Source organism: Corvus moneduloides, chromosome 1 (assembly GCF_009650955.1).
Source record: "Corvus moneduloides isolate bCorMon1 chromosome 1, bCorMon1.pri, whole genome shotgun sequence".
Lineage (NCBI taxonomy): Eukaryota > Metazoa > Chordata > Aves > Passeriformes > Corvidae > Corvus > Corvus moneduloides.
This window is the reverse complement of record NC_045476.1, coordinates 76,048,884-76,069,314: the sequence shown is the minus strand read 5'-3', so window position 1 is coordinate 76,069,314 and position 20,431 is coordinate 76,048,884. Positions and strand designations below refer to the sequence as shown.

General features: G+C 44.3%; 2 protein-coding genes across 2 annotated transcripts; both read left to right on the top strand.

The window, feature by feature from the left end:
* Positions 1–729: 729 nt before the first annotated feature.
* LOC116447398 (ribosyldihydronicotinamide dehydrogenase [quinone]-like) lies at positions 730–8,989 on the top strand. The gene is given in 6 exon segments (XM_032116546.1): positions 730–766; positions 769–888; positions 2,370–2,500; positions 4,030–4,143; positions 5,565–5,657; positions 6,557–8,989. Coding segments are annotated over 6 exon segments (654 nt in total). The 5' UTR covers positions 730–744; the 3' UTR covers positions 6,731–8,989.
* Positions 8,990–11,053: 2,064 nt separating this feature from the next.
* LOC116442501 (ribosyldihydronicotinamide dehydrogenase [quinone]-like) lies at positions 11,054–19,296 on the top strand. The gene is made up of 7 exons (XM_032105607.1): positions 11,054–11,241; positions 11,608–11,660; positions 13,062–13,226; positions 13,538–13,668; positions 15,198–15,311; positions 15,695–15,796; positions 16,954–19,296. Exons 1-7 carry the CDS (start codon positions 11,054–11,056, stop codon positions 17,125–17,127), a joined length of 927 nt encoding a protein of 308 aa, XP_031961498.1. The 3' UTR covers positions 17,128–19,296.
* The last annotated feature ends 1,135 nt before the right edge of the window (positions 19,297–20,431 follow it).

Below are 20,431 nucleotides of genomic sequence, written 5' to 3'. Positions count from 1 at the left end.
ATTTATGATAGCATTTGACCTGCAAGTTTTATTAGTCTTTTTTGCATAGCTCTTGTTTCATGGACACTATGGACCCTGGAGAAATAATTACCCCTTGTCATTTAGGTTAAAAATGAGCTGTTATTTCATCAAATATTCAGCTCGGCTTCTACTAGATATCCCTGACACCGTAAATTTGCCTGTCGCTCAGCAGGTGTTGTTCTGAGCTGTGCATCCAGAAGCTATGTCCCAGAGAAACTGAGCTTAGGAGATGCCTGAGCTTTGGTCTTGGCAGTCAGAAAGCAAGAGCTGCATGTTTTACAGACCCTGTCATGTTCAATAATCCCTATAATTTTAGTTGTCTGGTTATCTATAAAAAACTCCTACCACACACAAAATATTTCCTCTTTCCTTGTTGACTGAATAGGAGGAGCAGTGTTTTCCTGATGTAGGGCAGCGTGATCTGCTATGGAATACCCCCTCTGCCCACTGAGTTCCACCTAGGAAAGCCCAGTGTAGCACAGAATTGATGGGCTGGGCACATCCAGCAATTAGTGCCTCAGGAGTCACTCACTGCTGCTGAGCAGGGGTCAAATGCTGCCACTGTCACTCTGCTTTCACTGATTTTGGGCCCCTGGGAAAGGACACTACAGAAAAAGCAAGGAACAAGCCCCAACTCTACAAACTCTTCTGCATCTGCCTCCTAAATTCCAAATGGTCTCCTGGTTTTCTTTCTGCCTCCAGGGAAGAAAGTTCTGATAGTCTATGCACATCAAGAGCCCAAGTCCTTCAACGAGTCTTTGTTGAAGATTGCTGTGGAAGAATTGACCAAGCAGGGCTGCAGTGTCACCGTGTCGGATTTATATGCCATGCAGTTTGAGCCCAGAGCAACAAGAAATGACATTGTTGGTGAGACCAGCCAAAATATACCTTTTTCAAAAACCAGTGACTTGTAAGCCCCCTGTCAGATATCAGAAGGTTGAAAAAAAAGTCTCCCTGAAATCTTCCCCATACTATACAACCCCAACTCTCAGTCTGTCTTGATAGGAGAGGTGCTCCAGCTCTTGGATCATCAAGAGATTAATAAGAAACTTATTTCATTAATAAGAAACTTATTCATGACCAGATATCTCCATTTCTAAAAGTCCACTCCTGAACATGAACTTTGTATCACAGTGAGATTACTGACAGGGAAAAACACATTAGCACGAGTTCATAATCAGTCTCTAAAGTCCATTTCTCATGGGGAGGAAATGTCTTCAGATACATTCTGGGACTTGCTACAGTTTAGTTCACAAGGCTACTACTGCCTCTGTCTTCTGCTAAGAGTGATGATGTGCTAGTTGAATCAGTAGAGCCGGCCAATACTGGTTCCCTATCCCTTGGTGAATTTCCCAGTTATAGAGGCTGGAAAGCAGCTCCATAATGCTTACAAGTGCATGATGCCTCAGTAAACCCTAAGGCAGAACAATTAACAGCATTCTCTTAAATCTTCTCCCTGCATCACCAGAGTCCTTAGGTCCTCATATTACACTTCCTGTGTTGCTACAGGAAAGTGAAGGCCCAGAACTCTGAGATCCTACATTCCTCTCCTGTCGTGGCATTTTGCAGTGCCAGATGGTGAGGTGCAGCGACCTTCTGAAAGCGTCTCCAAGGCGAAGCCACTCGGCAGGACCACCACACACTCACACACATGTACACGCACACACACACGGACAGCTCCAGGAAATGGGTCCACGACAAAGAGATGGGAAGGGTCCTCGTATGGGGTTCCACAGGAGGAGTTTAATGCAGCCACACCCGTGAAGGGTTCCAGGGACGAAGACAAAGAACATTGGAGGATCCAGGTTTACATATGAGAGCATCAGGAACCAATGGTCTGAGGGCATGGGGCCAGTACGCAGGCGGGGCTAGGGAATGGGAGCCAATGGGAAAACTCTGAGGGAGCCGCGATGGGGCAAGGGCCAATGGGGGGAACAGGGAGAGAAGAACCTTCTAGGGCAGGGACATATGAGGTAACAAATGGGCGGGGAGGCCAATGGCCAACCAGGGAAGCAGAACTGGGTACATTAGCAAAACAGAAGAATGCATCCTGGGGGAAGCCTTTTCTGTCACCCTAACCTGGGGAGGATCTTTGGTCTTAGGGACTGTCCCACCAGGGGACTCTTTTTGTCCCTTGATCCATAGGCCCACCGGCCTCCACATGCTCCATTTTAAAATCAAGTCACCATCATCTGAGATGATGCTGAATATCCAACAAAGACAAGAAAGGGGGAAAAACAGAAAGCAGTAACTCAGTTTAGAACTGTGAATAGCAACCTGCATTCAACTCTTATCTGGCTCTGATACTGGATATGGAGCAAGGAATGACTGTTCACTTCTACCCACAGGTCACCTGCACAACTCAGAAGTGTTCAATTACGGTGTGGAGACCTGGGAAGCTTACAAGAGAGGAGGTTTGTCCAAAGACCTGGTTGAAGAGCAGAAGAAGGTGCAGGAAGCAGACCTGCTGATTTTTCAGGTCATTATTTTAAACAGAATTCAGTTGAGATGTTCATTTTATCTCTAGGTAATGGTACAGTAAAAGTTACAGATCAGTAGTACAATTACCTGGGTCATTATTACAGCAAATCCAGTAACTGAGTAGCAAAGTGATGCAGGTTGAAACAACAGCAACCCCAGGAACTCCCCAACACGGGGCCAAACTTCCTGTCTCGGTGCACAATGTCCTATGTGACCATGGATGTCAGGCAGGCTGGCAGAAAGCAGAGCAAGGATTATTTTCTGGGCAAGGAGCTGGGGGCAGCCAGCAAGGTCAGGGAATTGGGCTTTCCCAAGCAGACTGTTCTCATTTGTTGCCAAGTTGCAGAAGCACTACTGGGAATTGCTAATGGATCTTTACAGCCCATCTCTATTGCCCGCTGTGTCAGCAGTGTCCCCGGTGTCTGCAAACCCCAAAGAACTGTGAAGGGAAATAGTAGCCTTACATTTCGTAGTGTGCCTGTTGGCCTTAGACATCTCTAGATATATTCCTCTGTCCAGTGTTAGATTAAATTTAGGATGGGGCCATATCTCAATGAAGCATTTCACTGTAAGTCATTGTCATTTTCACACTCTTGCTTCCCAGATGAGAACAGTAAGGCATGCCCTGAAGGAAGTGGTTGCTTGCTACTTTCTGTCTGTAGAATGCTCTGAAGAGTTGAGTGGGTTCTGGTGCAGAAAAAAAACAAGAAAAGAAAGAGATTTAAAAAGCCTCTAAGGGACATCATAAAGGAATTCAAAATTTGCTACAGACTAAACTCACCACTTGTAGTGACTGTGGTGTTTGCCCTGTGTCCACAGTGTTTCCACCTTGAATTAAGCCACGTGTGGTTACATGTTTATAGAATTTCTTCCTCTGTGTGCAGTGTGTACAAAGGTTTAGGAGTAGTGATGCAGCCTAGTATAAGAGCCCATAAAGCAGTGAAGATAATGCCACAAAGACATGATAGCTTTGGGATGCAGTCTCATGGGCTAACTGGAAGAGCTAGAAACCAAGGGTCCAACTGTTAAAGACGTCTTTTTCTTCTCAGTAAAGGGATTTGGGGTCATGATGTCAGCAGGGTTTGAAAAGAAGTCTTTCCTAAGATCCCGCGGCATTTGTCAGCAGACTGTCAGATCAGAACGGATCACCAGATGTCAATGCTGCTGATAAGATATTAGATCCTTTTGCATTTTAGCCATAGGAGACATGATTCTGTACAGTCGTAAATCTGAACTAAATGGCACCCTCCTACTTCATCAAATTCCAACTTTAATCTGGATGGGAGCCCTCACATGCAGCACGGTGTTGGTGTGCTGCAGGTGCTCAGGTCTGGCCCTGACGTTACTGCAAACAGCAAGCACTTCAGTTCCTTTTGCCAAGCAGAGTTACTGCCTCTCCTGACAGAGAGCTGCAAGAAGGCACGTACGGGATCTGAGCAGGTTCAGAGGACAGGATTTGTCCTGGAAACCAGGCCTAAGGGTGGCCCAGACTCTCTGTGCTAACCAGGAAATTTTCTCTTTGCCTAGTTTCCCTTGTTTTGGTTCAGCATGCCTGCGATCCTGAAGGGCTGGATGGACAGAGTCCTGGTCCAAGGCTTTGCTTACGATTTGTCAAAGGCTTATGATGGTGGTTTGCTCCAGGTACGTTTTTGGAATTGTTTTATTAAGGTCACGTTTTGCACCATGTCCTTTGAGGCCTTGGTCCTACTTTTCCATTGTAGGATTTAAAGCTCTCACTTTACACTGCTCTGAAATAATGCTTCAGTAACATGTTGTGTAGCTTTCTGGGCTGCTCACACTGTCTGAAGGATAGGAAAATAAGGAGACTGCAGCAGTTCCTGAAGATTTAAGCAATCTCCTAGAGATCTTTATTGGCCTACTATATGGGCTTCATCATTTATTAGGAGTATCAGAGTGCACTGTGATCACATACAGCTTGCAAACTGTTTAAGTCGATCCATTTCCTATAGCAACAGCCTATCATTCTTCCTACCACCGTAGGACTGCTCTTATCTGTAATGACTGACACAATAGAAGAGGTATCAAAGTCCTGTTCTGGGATTAGATGTTAAAAGTTGAACTATTAAACTTAACCAGAAATCTGAATATACTCAGAAAATACCCAGAGTATGAGCCTCTGTCAGAACTATCTATTTTGAACCTTTTCTTCTCTGTAGCATTTAATTTGGTAAGAACAGTATCTCTTGATGTCAATTCATACATTTTTAATTCTCCACAGCACTGGGAATATCCCTGGAAAATTCTGGCCCAGTGTCTGATAGATCTTATTTGGTAACAAATGGAGCATCAAAAAACAATCAATATTAGTTTCACATTTCTTTCACTGCATGTTAATCTCTGTTAGTTCTGATCATCTTAATAATTCCAAACATTTCAGTTTCTTCAAATGTCAGAAATCTAAAATTAAAGAAATAAAATCTAAAAAAAAAAAAAAAAAAGCCTTGCTGAGATAAATAGGCATAATCCCCAATGATTACAGCTGCATATGGCTACATATGGCTGCATATTACAGGCTCAAGACACTTGGGATACTGCACTGGGAAAATATTAGTTCGATTACAGAAGCTAAAACTGAGATGAGAGAAGCTGAGTACGTGGCTAATACCATAGTCACAGAAGCAGAAGAAACATGGTGGTTAAGCAAGGCCAAGTTTGAAGGGGGACTTTAGCAAAAATTTCTGCAGTCAGAGAGGACAGGAATAAAGATTTCCACAGTAACAGAGGGCTTTCCAGCCACAGTTTTCCAAACGTTGCATAAGGAAGAACAAGGATCAGCTCTCCTTCACACAAGGGTGTCAGACACATAATTAGTTTTCTTTTTAACCCATCTCTGCCCAAAGCCCAAACACTCAGTCCATTGATGTAATTGTATGACATCGATCTTTGCCTTACAACTGCCAATCGTTACAATGTCTGGGAAGGAAGAGGACACCCCTTCCTCTAGAAATTCATGCTGTCCAGGTTCCCCTGAATATCTCTTGAACTGTTTGGCCACTCCTCTTAAAACATGTCTAACTCAAGCACTGCTTTCCTAATTCTAGGACAAATTATCCCTGTTTTCTTTCACCACGGGAGGAAGCAAAGAGAAGCATGCAACCAGAGGTGATATTCGCTATCTCTTATGGCCCATGCAGGTATAATACAGGAATATTTGGTTACTGTTTGCCATAATTTTTACTATTCCAGCTATTTATAAACAACATTTTTATTGATTATTTTATACAAAACATAATAAGAAATAATTAAGTTGCCTGCTCCAAGCATCTGCAGGTTATAAACAGGGCCCTAAAATGCTGAGACTACTTCAAAAGTCCACAGAGTCTTAAAGTTGTTTTGTCCCCCTTCCTCCAGCTTGGAATCTGGGGAAAGCTTCTGCTGTCAGCCTTTCCAGTGTCTCTGGTGTTACAGGATTTCCTTTAGCTCAGCCATATAGGATTTCTGTTCCCTGTGGTTACCCAATTCATGTAGGATGTGGGACAGGAGGGGAGTCACACATAGTCTCCTCCCCACTACAGATACAAGCTCCCATACCCCTGAGGAGCTGTCCAACTTCAGAGCTCACAAGTAAATGTGACAGAAACATGAAACAATTCTAAATTCAGAAACACACAGAGGGAAAAGGGCAAGCTGAACTTCCACAGGCACAAGCCTTCATACAGGATCATATGGCTACGCCAGAGGCAAAAACTTGTAAACAAAACAAAACAGCAACAAACAAAAACCACCAAACAATCCAAGAAACCAACACAGAAGTAGATGTGAAACACACTGCAGTTCAGGAACAATGAGAAAGTTTAAACCGGACAATGAACTTTTGACTGTCCCTTTTCCTTGCAAATTGAACAGCATACAGCATCCAAAGAGAGCAATTAGCAGCAATTTCCTTCCCTTCTCCTGATAAATGCATAGATTTAGAGAACCTGACTGATATTGGGTCAAAGAAACAGAACAGATTTGACTCTTCCATGTTCTTCAAATGAAAGTAAAAAAGTAAATATTTCCTGAGGCATTTCCTTCTTTGTTTTGCATCCAGCATGGAATCATGCACTTCTGTGGTGTCAAAGTCCTTGAACCTCACATCTCTTATGCTCCAGAGCATGCCTCTGAGGAGAAGAGGAAGGAGATGCTGACTGCCTGGACCCAGCGTCTGAAGACTCTTTGGAAGGAAAAACCCATAGACTGCTCTCCTGAGTGGTATTTCAAGTAGTGTTCAGATATGAGACTACAGAGAGAAGATTTTTTTCTCCATTCTTTTGGATATTCTATCTAAATACCTGAACACTAATGTCCTAATTCAAATACATTTGAAGAATTTTGAATACTGCAGCTAGCAGTTTAACTGACAATATAGCATTTACCTTCACTGATTCCCAAGGGATTCCCTTCAAGGATGGGTGCAAAACTCTCTCTGAAGTTCTCCTTGCTCACATTGCCATCCTGCCTGCTTGTGGTTGCTAACACTCGTGGTATTTCATGGCAGATTATACCATTGCTGCTTGTCAAACAGCAAAGTACACGGCCAAGTTTATTTTAACACTTTTTGTACCAGTTGCCACTTTTTTTCCTTTACCAGGGAATATGGTGCCCATACTCAACCTTTAAAAGCCCAAGACTGATTGTGAGAGCACTACACTTGTGCCTTGGAGCAACAAAACCACATAATGAGTAGTGTTGCAAAAGGATATACCCTTACAGAGTGTCTTAAACAACTGGAAACCCTTATGGGCAGCCTTAGGCTTTTACACATACTTACAAGGCAATAGTAAAGCTATGACAGATACCAGAAAAGGGAAAAAATAAGTGCAAATTTTGTATATTGATATGTGCATGAATTGCCTCCCTTTGTAGACTACAGCTCCCATTTGTAAAGTATGCAGCTTCCTAAAATCAAAGGGACGTCTCTATTTTGATTAGCCTTAGTAGAGACAAAATGGGATCCTGTTTTTTTCCTGCCCTCTCACACCAGTCATGTGTTCCTGTTTGCTCCCGTATGAAGTGAAGGGCCACACCTAGCAGAGATATTTCCCAGGAAGCAAAGCTGCCCCAAACTGTAGCCCATGTCTGTTGCAGGGCATGTTAGCCAAAGTTTTCAGGTCACACAAGGATGCTGCTGTTGCAACGCTTTGGAAGCCATCAACTGTGCAGTGACAGTGGGTGCTGAGCTAAGAGTTATTGTCCTTGTCCTGACATGCTTTCAGTGCCTGCTATGCAGGGCACTGTGCTGGGCTGCACATGTGTTCTGACACATGCCTTCCAAAACTCAGGAGAATTTTACCACATAGAAAACCAACAGAGACAGGTCTGTGGTTAATAAGGAGAGACAAAGGAAGTATTACTTTCTTAGTAGCACTGGAAATGTTACAGCCATTTTAAACTAAAGAATGGTTGTCCTTCCAAATCACATTATGCTAAAAGTCAAATGTTACCCTGCCAAACCAGCATTGATTTCATGAGAATGAAACTAGAATTAGGTGTGTAACTTGTAGCTGCTCTTCAGGCTGGGGAGAAGGGTATAAGGAACATGCTTTCCACTTCCATTTAGTCTGAGGATTGGTTTTGTGTTGCTGGTGGTCCTCCTCTCCCACAGATGTCTAGGCAATGCTCTGATCTTTTTCTCTGACAATTTTTTCCAGAAATCATTACTGTATTTCTTTTATTTGATGTTCTGAAATGGCAGGTCAAACATGCTTGCAACTGCAGAACAATTGAGGAAAGCAAACAGATCCCCATTTGAACTCTGTTACCAAGAAGCTTCATAGCCTACAGAAACCAAGACTGATATCTTGTGGTAAGGTGCCTTTAATCCAGGTTTCAAAAAACCTGACATTTAAAGCCAGGTATAGTTCATTCTGTGGTTTAATATTTGGTTCCTGAAGCAACATCACTGAGATGAGCTGACTGCTTGCAGAGGAATAGACTAATTATCAAAAGGTTGTGCTGAAATGAGAAACAGCCAATAACAAATACCATGCATAATGCAAGTACGGCTTTTTTTTTTTTAAGAAAAATCCTACTGTGTTATTAGATATTTTAAAGCCTAAAGAGCCTACACTTTACAGAAGAGATGCAAAGAATTTAAGCTGAGGATGCACTTGAATTAGTGCTGGGTAATTGTCTCATCATTCTAAGAGTATTAAAATGCTCAGTTTCATGCCGCCTGAATGCACAGGAATTCCGGTATGTTTGAAAAACTCAGGAAGGAGACAAAAGAACAGCTTCATCCCTAGGACTGTGGAGTCAAAATACCCCATAGTTGTTTCTGAATTGATGAAATGAGAAAGCATTTTGTTGACATCCAACAGAGAGAATAAACCAAGACCTAACCAGCTTGTCCACACAAAAGATTGCCAAAGCTGCAAATACTGTTGTACCCCAGTGAGACACACAGAGCAAAGGTGGTTCTTCCCTGGAATTCAGCAAGAATCCAAGAGAAAATTAAATCCTCTCAATGTACTCTACACATACACCCTTGTATTTCTGTCATCTGTTGCTAGGCCACAGCTCAGCATCTATGGGAAACGTCAGGTAGTCGTCTTCTGAACTTAACTGCAGTGAAAAATTGTGGATGCGGTCAGTCACCAAACACAGTGGTTCCTAAGGCCCTTGGGCCTCCCATTCTGCATTCACACTCTCAGGGGAATGCAGCCCTTCTCCACAAGCATCAACTCTGTTGTTGCTGCAGTTTCTCCCATCGCAGCCCTCTGAGGGCTCAGAGAAAAACAACACAAGTTTTGGTTCACGCATGATCCAAAGCTAGCTGAGATCACGGCTTCTTTCTCTAAAATTACCTCTACAGCATAATATCTTGATGGCTGTTGGACAGCAGGGGGATCAATCAGACCAGATAATGCTTTATTTTTAGATTTAAAAGGTAGATTACAGAAAGATTATAGACAAGTATCTCCTTAGAGTTTTGCCCACTGATGACCCCCCGCCCCAGAGTTCTGGACAGGGTGTGGAGCCCAGAATTAACATTCCAGCATTGAGTCATCTCCGGAAAGCTCCTGTGTGAGAGAACACTCATCCTTGCTGGGCCAGGCAGAGTGTTAAGCCAGGGAGAGCCAGAGAATGATTACGCTCAGGTCCCTACAGAACTTGCAATTCATCAGAGAAATGGAGGAGGAAAAGTCTCTTTAGAGATACCTGGCAGCAAACTACAGGAGGAGAGGAAGGAGAGTTAAAAATTAAACCTTTGTTGGCAAAGCTTACTACTACAATACAGCCCTTAAAATGAATACCAGGAAAACAGATTCAAAGTTGCCTTCCCATTATGACACAAGCTTACTGTGACTGGATTTTTAGTTAAGACTAAGGAGCTAGGTAACCATTCCAGGTTGGTCTGGCACTGTGAAGATTTGATGCTTTTTATTCATCAGTCCCTACAATTTTTCCAGTGGTGCAATGAAACCTGCAAATTTCACACACAGCAATTTTCATCCTGCTGGCAAAAAAACCAGCTACATATCAAAGGTGTAACCTATAAGCACATGCAAATAGATGCCAGTTTCTCCCTTTATTTGCCTAGTACATGCTGGCAAGACCCCACTGAATGAGACTTAAACCTTTTGAACCAAGCAATTCTTATAAATTCAGCCATTTCTCTTCCTTCCATCAGCTCCATAAATAATGCAAAGCTCAAAAGTAGAAGAACCAAACAAAAACAAAAAAACAAAACAAAACAAAAAGCTGAGAAGTCAAATGTTAAAAAAAGATTTCTGTAATGTTTGGGATTGCAGGAGAAGACCAAAACTGCACAATTGGCCCACCAGAGGTACCACATCTGTATTTGCATTTGCTTTATTTAGCTGACAAATGTCCCAGACTCTCTGGACTGCAGGTTCAATAATGCTCTCCTTGAGATACCTCACAGTGTGGATGGACACAAAATTGCTACATTCAAACTACAGTGAGCTCAGTGTGGCAATTCAGCATTTGGTCCTGAGTCTCCTCTTTACAGTAGGTGTGCTCAGCCCTTGCATCGGGAGCTGTCAGAGCATTAAACTCCTGTTCTGTCTCAATACCAGCTGATCCAGAATGGATGGAAAACAGGAATGTTTTGTTCATCATTGCATCAGTTCCACTAGTTCCACTGTCAGCTTTTTTTTGAGGAGAAACAATTGCGCTCAGCCTTTTTTTGCTTTTTTTCCACCCCCCAAGGTCTTGGAAGGAAGCTGTTTATTCAGGTTGTCCAACACGGGGCAGTCTCAATACCCAGAGAGAAACCTTCCCCTTGAAAGTAATCAGCAAGGCTGTCCTACCTCTCCAAACCCACAGCCGCCCGCATCCTTCTGTGTCCCACCTGTCTTTGCCATGAGACACCTTTCAGACAGCTGGAAGGGAGGAGCCCCCTGCTCCGGGCAGATGCACGTGTGGGCCAGCCCAAGGCACAAAGGAAGAGCAGATAAGGGTAGATGGATGGTTTAGGAGTTCACATACTACGTTGCTGGGAGAAATGAAGGACGAGCTCTGTACTTGGAGAAGAGCGAAAACCCAGAATAACAAAAATATCTAGAGATGATGTAGGTCTCACATGCGGTCGCAGCAGCGGAGGCGCGCTCCCGGCCGAGCGCGCCCTCGAGCGGAGCCGGAGCCGTGGGCGGCGCCGATCCCGATCCCGCCCCGGCGCTGCCCCTGGGCCCGGGGCGGGCGGACAGCGGGGCCGCCGGGAAGGAGCGCTCCCAGCCCCGGCGCCGGTGTGCTCCGGGCCCCGAGGAGTAGGTAAGGGCACCCGGCTTGCGCTGGGGGCTGTTCCGAAGCCGCTTTCCAGAGGGCGGCACGGGACCGGGAGCGGCGCGATGCACCCGGCGCAGCCCCGGGCCGTGCCGCGGCCGCCAAGTGCCGGTCCGGCGGCCGGAGGAGAATTCCTGCTCCAGGGCTCGGGCCGAGAGCCGGGGGCTTCCCTCCTGCTCCCCAGGAATGCCGACGGCCCGGCCCGGTCGGGTCCGGAGGGTCGCGCTTGGCCAGTGCCCTTCTGTGCGTGAGCGCCTGTACTCACACCATGGCACATTTCCCACTGACGCAGCGATTCTCCGCGCACCTGCTCCTGGTGTTTCTCACCAGCAAATCTCTCACTTGAATTCTCAGGCAGTACCGGATTATCAGGAGACAAGCTCCCCAGCGCTCCCCAACAATGGCAGGTAAGAGCAAATGCGAATGAAAATGCTGCTCGCTCCAGGCCTGGGCGCTGGGCACCTCAGGGATGGGGCCTCTCTGCCGTGTTTGCTTGGGACACTGAGGTCTTAGTTTTCCAAACGACTGAAATTACCTCAGTAAGTGATGCCTTGGAAAACTCCAGCCTCTCCAGACACTGTGTGTCCAAGTGCCCTCAGCTCCACCGAAATGGAAACAAATCAGCATTTTTGCAGACTCAAACTTAGCACCTTTTGGAGCATGTGACGCGTCTGGTCACTGAGCTCTGTTCATGGAGACCTGGCAGAAACAGCAAAGCCGTAACTGCTCCTGAAATTCCAGAGTACGGTGTAGAGCAGGGGTTTAAAGAGTTTATATGCACATTGATTTTATGACAGCATTTGACCTGCAAGGTTTAATAGTCTTTTTTGCGTAGCTCTTGTTTCATGGACACTATGCACCCACATCCAGAAGCTGTCCTGCAGAGAAACTGAGTTCAGGACATGCCTGACTTTTTGTCTTGGCAGTCAGGAAGCAAGAGCTGCATGTTTTGCAGACCCTGTCATTTTCAATAGTCCCTGTAGATTTCCCTCTCTGGTTATCTACAAACAACTACTACCCCATACAAGATCTTTCCTTTGTTTTCACAAATTAATGATTTTTAATAGAATTATTAAAATTGAATTACCTAGGCGCAATAAAACTTTGAGCACACCATGGAGCGCTTTAAGCAAAACCTTGTTACATGCCTCTAAGAAGCTCCATCCCAACACACCCGCTTGGCCACTCAGTTTACCGTGAGTCGACTTTGACAGGAGTTCGAGATACACACAGCAGTCTATCTCTGAGAAAAAAATCCCGTTGCTGTCTATAGAGGTCGCTGTGATGGTGCTGAAGCGGGACAGAGGCATCTTAAACATGTATCCCGAGGCTGTCACTTCCACAGCACTAAACTGAAAGATGACGGCATCCCCCACTGCAGTAGGAAGGTGTTCTCGCAGAAGTTGTTTCCGTGACACTTTGAGGCAATCTAAGCCGGCACTGGTTTTTCGGCAGTAGTGGAATCAGACCAACAGAAATGTTGTCTCAGGAGAAGTGGGGGATTGTACTGGTGGAGGGCAGAGTGACCTGCTGTGGAATATCCCCTCTGTCCACTGAGTTCCACCTAGGAAAGCCCAGTGTAGCACAGAATTGATGGGCTGGGCACATCCAGCAATTAGTGCCTCAGGAGTCACTCACTGCTGCTGAGCAGGGGTCAAATGCTGCCACTGTCACTCTGCTTTCACTGATTTTGGGCCCCTGGGAAAGGACACTACAGAAAAAGCAAGGAACAAGCCCCAACTCTACAAACTCTTCTGCATCTGCCTCCTAAATTCCAAATGGTCTCCTGGTTTTCTTTCTGCCTCCAGGGAAGAAAGTTCTGATAGTCTATGCACATCAAGAGCCCAAGTCCTTCAACGGGTCTTTGTTGAAGATTGCTGTGGAAGAATTGACCAAGCAGGGCTGCAGTGTCACCGTGTCGGATTTATATGCCATGCAGTTTGAGCCCAGAGCAACAAGAAATGACATTGTTGGTGAGACCAGCCAAAATATACCTTTTCCAAAAACCAGTGACTTGTAAGCCCCCTGTCAGATATCAGAAGGTTGAAAAAAGTCTCCTTGAAATCTTCCCCATGCTATACAATCCCAACTACTCTGTCTTAATAGGAGAGGTGCTCCAGCCCTTGGATCATCAAGAGATTAATAAGAAACTTACTGACCTGACATCAGCATTTCTTAAAGTCCGCTCCCAAAAATAAACTGTAGATTGCAGCCTGTATTTAACTCTTATCTGGCTCTGATACTGGATATGGAGCAAGGAATGACTGTTCACTTCTACCCACAGGTCACCTGCACAACTCAGAAGTGTTCAATTACGGTGTGGAGACCTGGGAAGCTTACAAGAGAGGAGGTTTGTCCAAAGACCTGGTTGAAGAGCAGAAGAAGGTGCAGGAAGCAGACCTGCTGATTTTTCAGGTCATTATTTTAAACAGAATTCAGTTGAGATGTTCATTTTATCTCTAGGTAATGGTACAGTAAAAGTTACAGATCAGTAGTACAATTACCTGGGTCATTATTACAGCAAATCCAGTAACTGAGTAGCAAAGTGATGCAGGTTGAAACAACAGCAACCCCAGGAACTCCCCAACACGGGGCCAAACTTCCTGTCTCGGTGCACAATGTCCTATGTGACCATGGATGTCAGGCAGGCTGGCAGAAAGCAGAGCAAGGATTATTTTCTGGGCAAGGAGCTGGGGGCAGCCAGCAAGGTCAGGGAATTGGGCTTTCCCAAGCAGACTGTTCTCATTTGTTGCCAAGTTGCAGAAGCACTACTGGGAATTGCTAATGGATCTTTACAGCCCATCTCTATTGCCCGCTGTGCCAGCGGTGTCCCCGGTGTCTGCAAACCCCAAAGAACTGTGAAGGGAAATAGTAGCCTTACATTTCGTAGTGTGCCTGTTGGCCTTAGACATCTCTAGATATATTCCTCTGTCCAGTGTTAGATTAAATTTAGGATGGGGCCATATCTCAATGAAGCATTTCACTGTAAGTCATTGTCATTTTCACACTCTTGCTTCCCAGATGAGAACAGTAAGGCATGCCCTGAAGGAAGTGGTTGCTTGCTACTTTCTGTCTGTAGAATGCTCTGAAGAGTTGAGTGGGTTCTGGTGCAGAAAAAAAACAAGAAAAGAAAGAGATTTAAAAAGCCTCTAAGGGACATCATAAAGGAATTCAAAATTTGCTACAGACTAAACTCACCACTTGTAGTGACTGTGGTGTTTGCCCTGTGTCCACAGTGTTTCCACCTTGAATTAAGCCACGTGTGGTTACATGTTTATAGAATTTCTTCCTCTGTGTGCAGTGTGTACAAAGGTTTAGGAGTAGTGATGCAGCCTAGTATAAGAGCCCATAAAGCAGTGAAGATAATGCCACAAAGACATGATAGCTTTGGGATGCAGTCTCATGGGCTAACTGGAAGAGCTAGAAACCAAGGGTCCAACTGTTAAAGACGTCTTTTTCTTCTCAGTAAAGGGATTTGGGGTCATGATGTCAGCAGGGTTTGAAAAGAAGTCTTTCCTAAGATCCCGCGGCATTTGTCAGCAGACTGTCAGATCAGAACGGATCACCAGATGTCAATGCTGCTGATAAGATATTCGATCCTTTTGCATTTTAGCCATAGGAGACATGATTCTGTACAGTCGTAAATCTGAACTAAATGGCACCCTCCTACTTCATCAAATTCCAACTTTAATCTGGATGGGAGCCCTCACATGCAGCACGGTGTTGGTGTGCTGCAGGTGCTCAGGTCTGGCCCTGACGTTACTGCAAACAGCAAGCACTTCAGTTCCTTTTGCCAAGCAGAGTTACTGCCTCTCCTGACAGAGAGCTGCAAGAAGGCACGTACGGGATCTGAGCAGGTTCAGAGGACAGGATTTGTCCTGGAAACCAGGCCTAAGGGTGGCCCAGACTCTCTGTGCTAACCAGGAAATTTTCTCTTTGCCTAGTTTCCCTTGTTTTGGTTCAGCATGCCTGCGATCCTGAAGGGCTGGATGGACAGAGTCCTGGTCCAAGGCTTTGCTTACGATTTGTCAAAGGCTTATGATGGTGGTTTGCTCCAGGTACGTTTTTGGAATTGTTTTATTAAGGTCAAGGTTTGCACCATGTCCTTTGGGGCCTTGGTCCTTCTTTTCCATTGTAGCTGTTTAGAGCTCTCACTTTACACTGTGTTGAAGTAGTGTATCAGCCCTGCTTCACAGAAGGGTGTCAGCCATATAATTCCTTTTCTTTAACCTATCTCTTCCCAAAGGCACACAGTCCACTGTCTAATTGTATGACATCAATCTTTGCCTCGGAACTTCCACTTCATGTAAGGTCTGGGAAAGAAGAGGTCACCCTCTCCCCTAGAAATCTATGCTGTCCAGGTTTCCCTGAATATCTCTTGAACCATTCAGCCACTCTTCTTTAAACATGTCTTAATCAACCACCACTTTCCTAATTCTAGGACAAATTATCCCTGTTTTCTTTCACCACGGGAGGAAGCCAAGAGATTTATTCAAAAGAAGGTATCAGTGGTGATATTCGCTATGTCCTGTGGCCCATGCAGGTATAATATATGAACACTTTGTTGTTGTTTATGTCAATTTTTATTATTCCAACTATTTTTAACAATTGATTTATTCTTTGTTTTATATGGAATATAATAAGAAATAATCAAGTTATCAGTTCCAAAGATGTGCAGGTCATAAACTGTTACCTAAAATCCTGGGACTACTTTAAAAGTACACTGACTTTTAAAGTTGTTTTGTCCCTCTTCCTCCAGCTTGGAATCTAGAGAAAGCTTATGCTGTCAGCCTTTTCAGTTTCCCTGCTGTTACGGGATTTCCTTTAGCTCAGCCATGCAGGATTTCTGTTCCCCATGCTTACCCAATTCATGTAGGATGCAAGGCAGGAGGGGAGCCACACATTACCCTGGCAGTAACAATCAATACACAAAAGTTAGCATTCCTCTTCTAATTGCTACTCTTTTATCAGAAGTGCTGAGCATGGTTTGGGAAATACAGGCGGTAAGGGAAGTTTTGCCAGCTTCTTCCTGATACAATACAACAGATGAGCTAAAATTCCATGGTCTCCTCCCCACACAGTTACCAGCTGCCTGCTTCTGAAGAGCTGTCCAACTGCAGAGTTTGCAGGTCAACATGGCAAAAACGTGAATCACAACTCTGAATTCAAAAATACGCACAGGGGAAATGGCACATTCCAATAGAGCTGATTCCACAGGCACTAGCCTTCCTACAGAATCATTTGGCTAAGCCAGAGGCAAGAGGTTAAAAAAAACCCCATCTTAGAAGTAGACGTGAAACACACTGCAGTTAGAGACCAATCTGAGGAGTTTCAAACTGGAAAATGAACTTTTGGCTGCCTGTGATCCTTGCAAACTGAACAGTGAACAGCTGCCAAAGGGGACAGTTCTGTGGAATTAACAGCAGCTAAAAATAAATTCCACAGAGCAGAATAAATTAAGCTGCCCTTATCTTTCAGTGTCTTTTATGCCATTCTGCTGAATGCCTTCAATAGTGACTGCCCGGATAGGTAGTGAATTTTTGCAATTTATTTTCCTTCTCCTGATAAATGCACAGGTTTAGAGAACCTGACTGATACTGGGTCAAAGAAACAGAACAGATTTGAATCTTCCATGTTCTTCAAATGAAAGTAAAAAAGTAAATATTTCCTGAGGCATTTCCTTCTTTGTTTTGCATCCAGCATGGAATCATGCACTTCTGTGGTGTCAAAGTCCTTGAACCTCACATCTCTTATGCTCCAGAGAATGTCTCTGAGGAGAAGAGGAAGGAGATGCTGACTGCCTGGACCCAGCGTCTGAAGACTCTTTGGAAGGAAAAACCCATAGACTGCTCTCCTGAGTGGTATTTCAAGTAGTGTTCAGATATGAGACTACAGAGAGAAGATTTTTTTCTCCATTCTTTTGGATATTCTATCTAAATACCTGAACACTAATGTCCTAATTCAAATACATTTGAAGAATTTTGAATACTGCAGCTAGCAGTTTAACTGACAATATAGCATTTACCTTCACTGATTCCCAAGGGATTCCCTTCAAGGATGGGTGCAAAACTCTCTCTGAAGTTCTCCTTGCTCACATTGCCATCCTGCCTGCTTGTGGTTGCTAACACTCGTGGTATTTCATGGCAGATTATACCATTGCTGCTTGTCAAACAGCAAAGTACACGGCCAAGTTTATTTTAACACTTTTTGTACCAGTTGCCACTTTTTTTCCTTTACCAGGGAATATGGTGCCCATACTCAACCTTTAAAAGCCCAAGACTGATTGTGAGAGCACTACACTTGTGCCTTGGAGCAACAAAACACATAATGAGTAGTGTTGCAAAAGGATATACCCTTACAGAGTGTCTTAAACAACTGGAAACCCTTATGGGCAGCCTTAGGCTTTTACACATACTTACAAGGCAATAGTAAAGCTATGACAGATACCAGAAAAGGGAAAAAATAAATATGAATGTAATGGTATGTGCATGAATTGCCTTCCTTTGTAGACTACAGCTCCCATTTGTAAAGTATGCAGCTTCCCATAATCAAAGTAGAGAGAAAAAGGAATCCTGGTTTTTTCCTGCCCTCTCACACCAGTCAGTGTTGGTGTTTGGGTCTGGAGGGTGTTTGCTTCCTCTCCAGCATCAGCATCAGTGGGCTTCCTTGGAGATCTCCAGCACCAGCAGTTGGTGAGCCAGAGTGCCAACCCGAAAGCCTGCAGGAGCACTGTCTGTCTACGGGTCAGGATCTATGGGACAAATGAATTGTCTTGCTCTTAATAGCCAGGATTTTTACCTGGAACTGTAGCAGGATTATTTTTGTGCTCTAGAGTTGTTAACCCTGTTTGTGCATATGGCAAGGGGTGGGTTTCTTGCTTAGCTACTGAATTTCTAGCTTTGACCAGCTCACTCAACAGCTGCCTTTGCACTTGATATTAAAAGAATGTGGCCTCAATAAGAATCCGTCTCCTGAGTCACTGTCAAATGACACCTAGGCCTCTGTGCATCTGCCATACCTGCTTTGCAGCAGTCTTGTCACACCCCAGCTTTACAGTCCCTTAGGGACTATTTGGATAATAAATGTGCTGAGCCCAGACTCTGGAGGCTCAGTGTAAGCTGATACACCAGACTGGGAATTGCCACCACAGGGAAAGGGTCATGTGTTCCTGTTTGCTCCCATATGAGGGGCCACCTCTAGCAGAGACATTCCCCAGGAAGCAGAGCTGCCCCAAGCTGTTGCAGATTGCTGCAGGGCATGTGAGCCAAAGTCTTTACGTTGCAGAAGCAGGAAATTTGCTTTGGCTCAATGGCTCTGTTATAGGAAAAGGAAAGTGAAAGGGAGTAAGGAAGAAAGTGTTATACATCTAAGTTGCGGGGAAAGCAGATTCGTGCCTAAAAGACTTAAAGAGAACAACTTAAAAGTTACCAAGAGAAATTTGATGACAAATTTTAAAATTGCATAGAAGAGAAATCATCCTTCTATTCACTGTGTTCAGTTAGCAGACTATTCAGGAAAGAAGGAAATTGAGGTGAAAGCAGAAGTTGCAACTGTCAAACCAACATTACTGCTTTGGATCAATTGCAGAGCTTAGTGGGGTTAACTATTAGATGAAGAATGCCAGGCTGACCTGTATGTTGAGGATCCTGTACTTGACACTATCTGGCAGACACGTGCCAGCTCCCACACGCATGGTAGCACTGTTTTAATAAGATGGCTGAGATTTTTCATACAAAGTATGTGAATGGTTGAGATTAATGCAAGTTCAGTTCAAGTTAAAAGAAAATGAATAGGTTTATTAAATTTTCATTAATACTAAAATTGAAGACTTCTGCTCAGATAAAGTCATTACTGGGAAAAGCACTAAAAATGTACCGATCTTTTTGTCCATTTCAAGATAACCTTTCCTTCTTAATCAGAATTAAGACATGTCTCTGTAAATTCAGATTGCATTTCTGGATCGGTTTATTTTCCCTATTCACTTAATGAAGGAATGTCATAACTGGCAACACTGACCTCTAGGCACATACAAATAAATGACAATTTCTTTCTTTGCCTAGTGCTTGTTGGCAAATCACCACTGAATGAGACTGACACCTTTTAAACCAAGCAATTCTTATAAATTCAGCCATTTCTCTTCCTGCCTTCAGACCCATACACAAAGCAAAGCTTAACAGCAGAAGGACCAAACTAGACAAACCAACTAACCAAAGAAAGAAAGAAAGAAAAAAAAACCTCAGAAGTCAAATGTTATCAAAAGATTTCTGTAATGTTTGGGATTGCAGGAGAAGACCAAAACTGCACAATTGGCCCACCAGAGGTACCACATCTGTATTTGCATTTGCTTTATTTAGCTGACAAATGTCCCAGACTCTCTGGACTGCAGGTTCAATAATGCTCTCCTTGAGATACCTCACAGTGTGGATGGACACAAAATTGCTACATTCAAACTACAGTGAGCTCAGTGTGGCAATTCAGCATTTGGTCCTGAGTCTCCTCTTTACAGTAGGTGTGCTCAGCCCTTGCATCGGGAGCTGTCAGAGCATTAAACTCCTGTTCTGTCTCAATACCAGCTGATCCAGAATGGATGGAAAACAGGAATGTTTTGTTCATCATTGCATCAGTTCCACTAGTTCCACTGTCAGCTTTTTTTTGAGGAGAAACAATTGCGCTCAGCCTTTTTTTGCTTTTTTTCCACCCCCCAAGGTCTTGGAAGGAAGCTGTTTATTCAGGTTGTCCAACACGGGGCAGTCTCAATACCCAGAGAGAAACCTTCCCCTTGAAAGTAATCAGCAAGGCTGTCCTACCTCTCCAAACCCACAGCCGCCCGCATCCTTCTGTGTCCCACCTGTCTTTGCCATGAGACACCTTTCAGACAGCTGGAAGGGAGGAGCCCCCTGCTCCGGGCAGATGCACGTGTGGGCCAGCCCAAGGCACAAAGGAAGAGCAGATAAGGGTAGATGGATGGTTTAGGAGTTCACATACTGTGTTGCTGACCATCACAGGGAGAAATGAAAGACATGATTTGTGGGTTGCTATTGCCCTACCACATTGATCCACTACTGCTCTTCTATTAGTGCCAATTTAAAGCACCGTGGGGAATGCAACAGTTCACCAGAATGGGAAAGATCACGGTAAAGACCGTGAGACACTCATCATCGCCATCTTTTTCACAGAA

Bases quoted from the DNA above. Each gene is read 5' to 3' on its own strand.
- LOC116442501 (XM_032105607.1), top strand. From the start codon at position 11,054: ATGCGGTCGCAGCAGCGGAGGCGCGCTCCCGGCCGAGCGCGCCCTCGA. The intron at 11,242-11,607 runs GTAAGGGCACCC...TTGAATTCTCAG, and splicing joins CTCCGGGCCCCGAGGAGTAG to GCAGTACCGGATTATCAGGA. The intron at 13,227-13,537 runs GTGAGACCAGCC...TTCTACCCACAG, and splicing joins AACAAGAAATGACATTGTTG to GTCACCTGCACAACTCAGAA.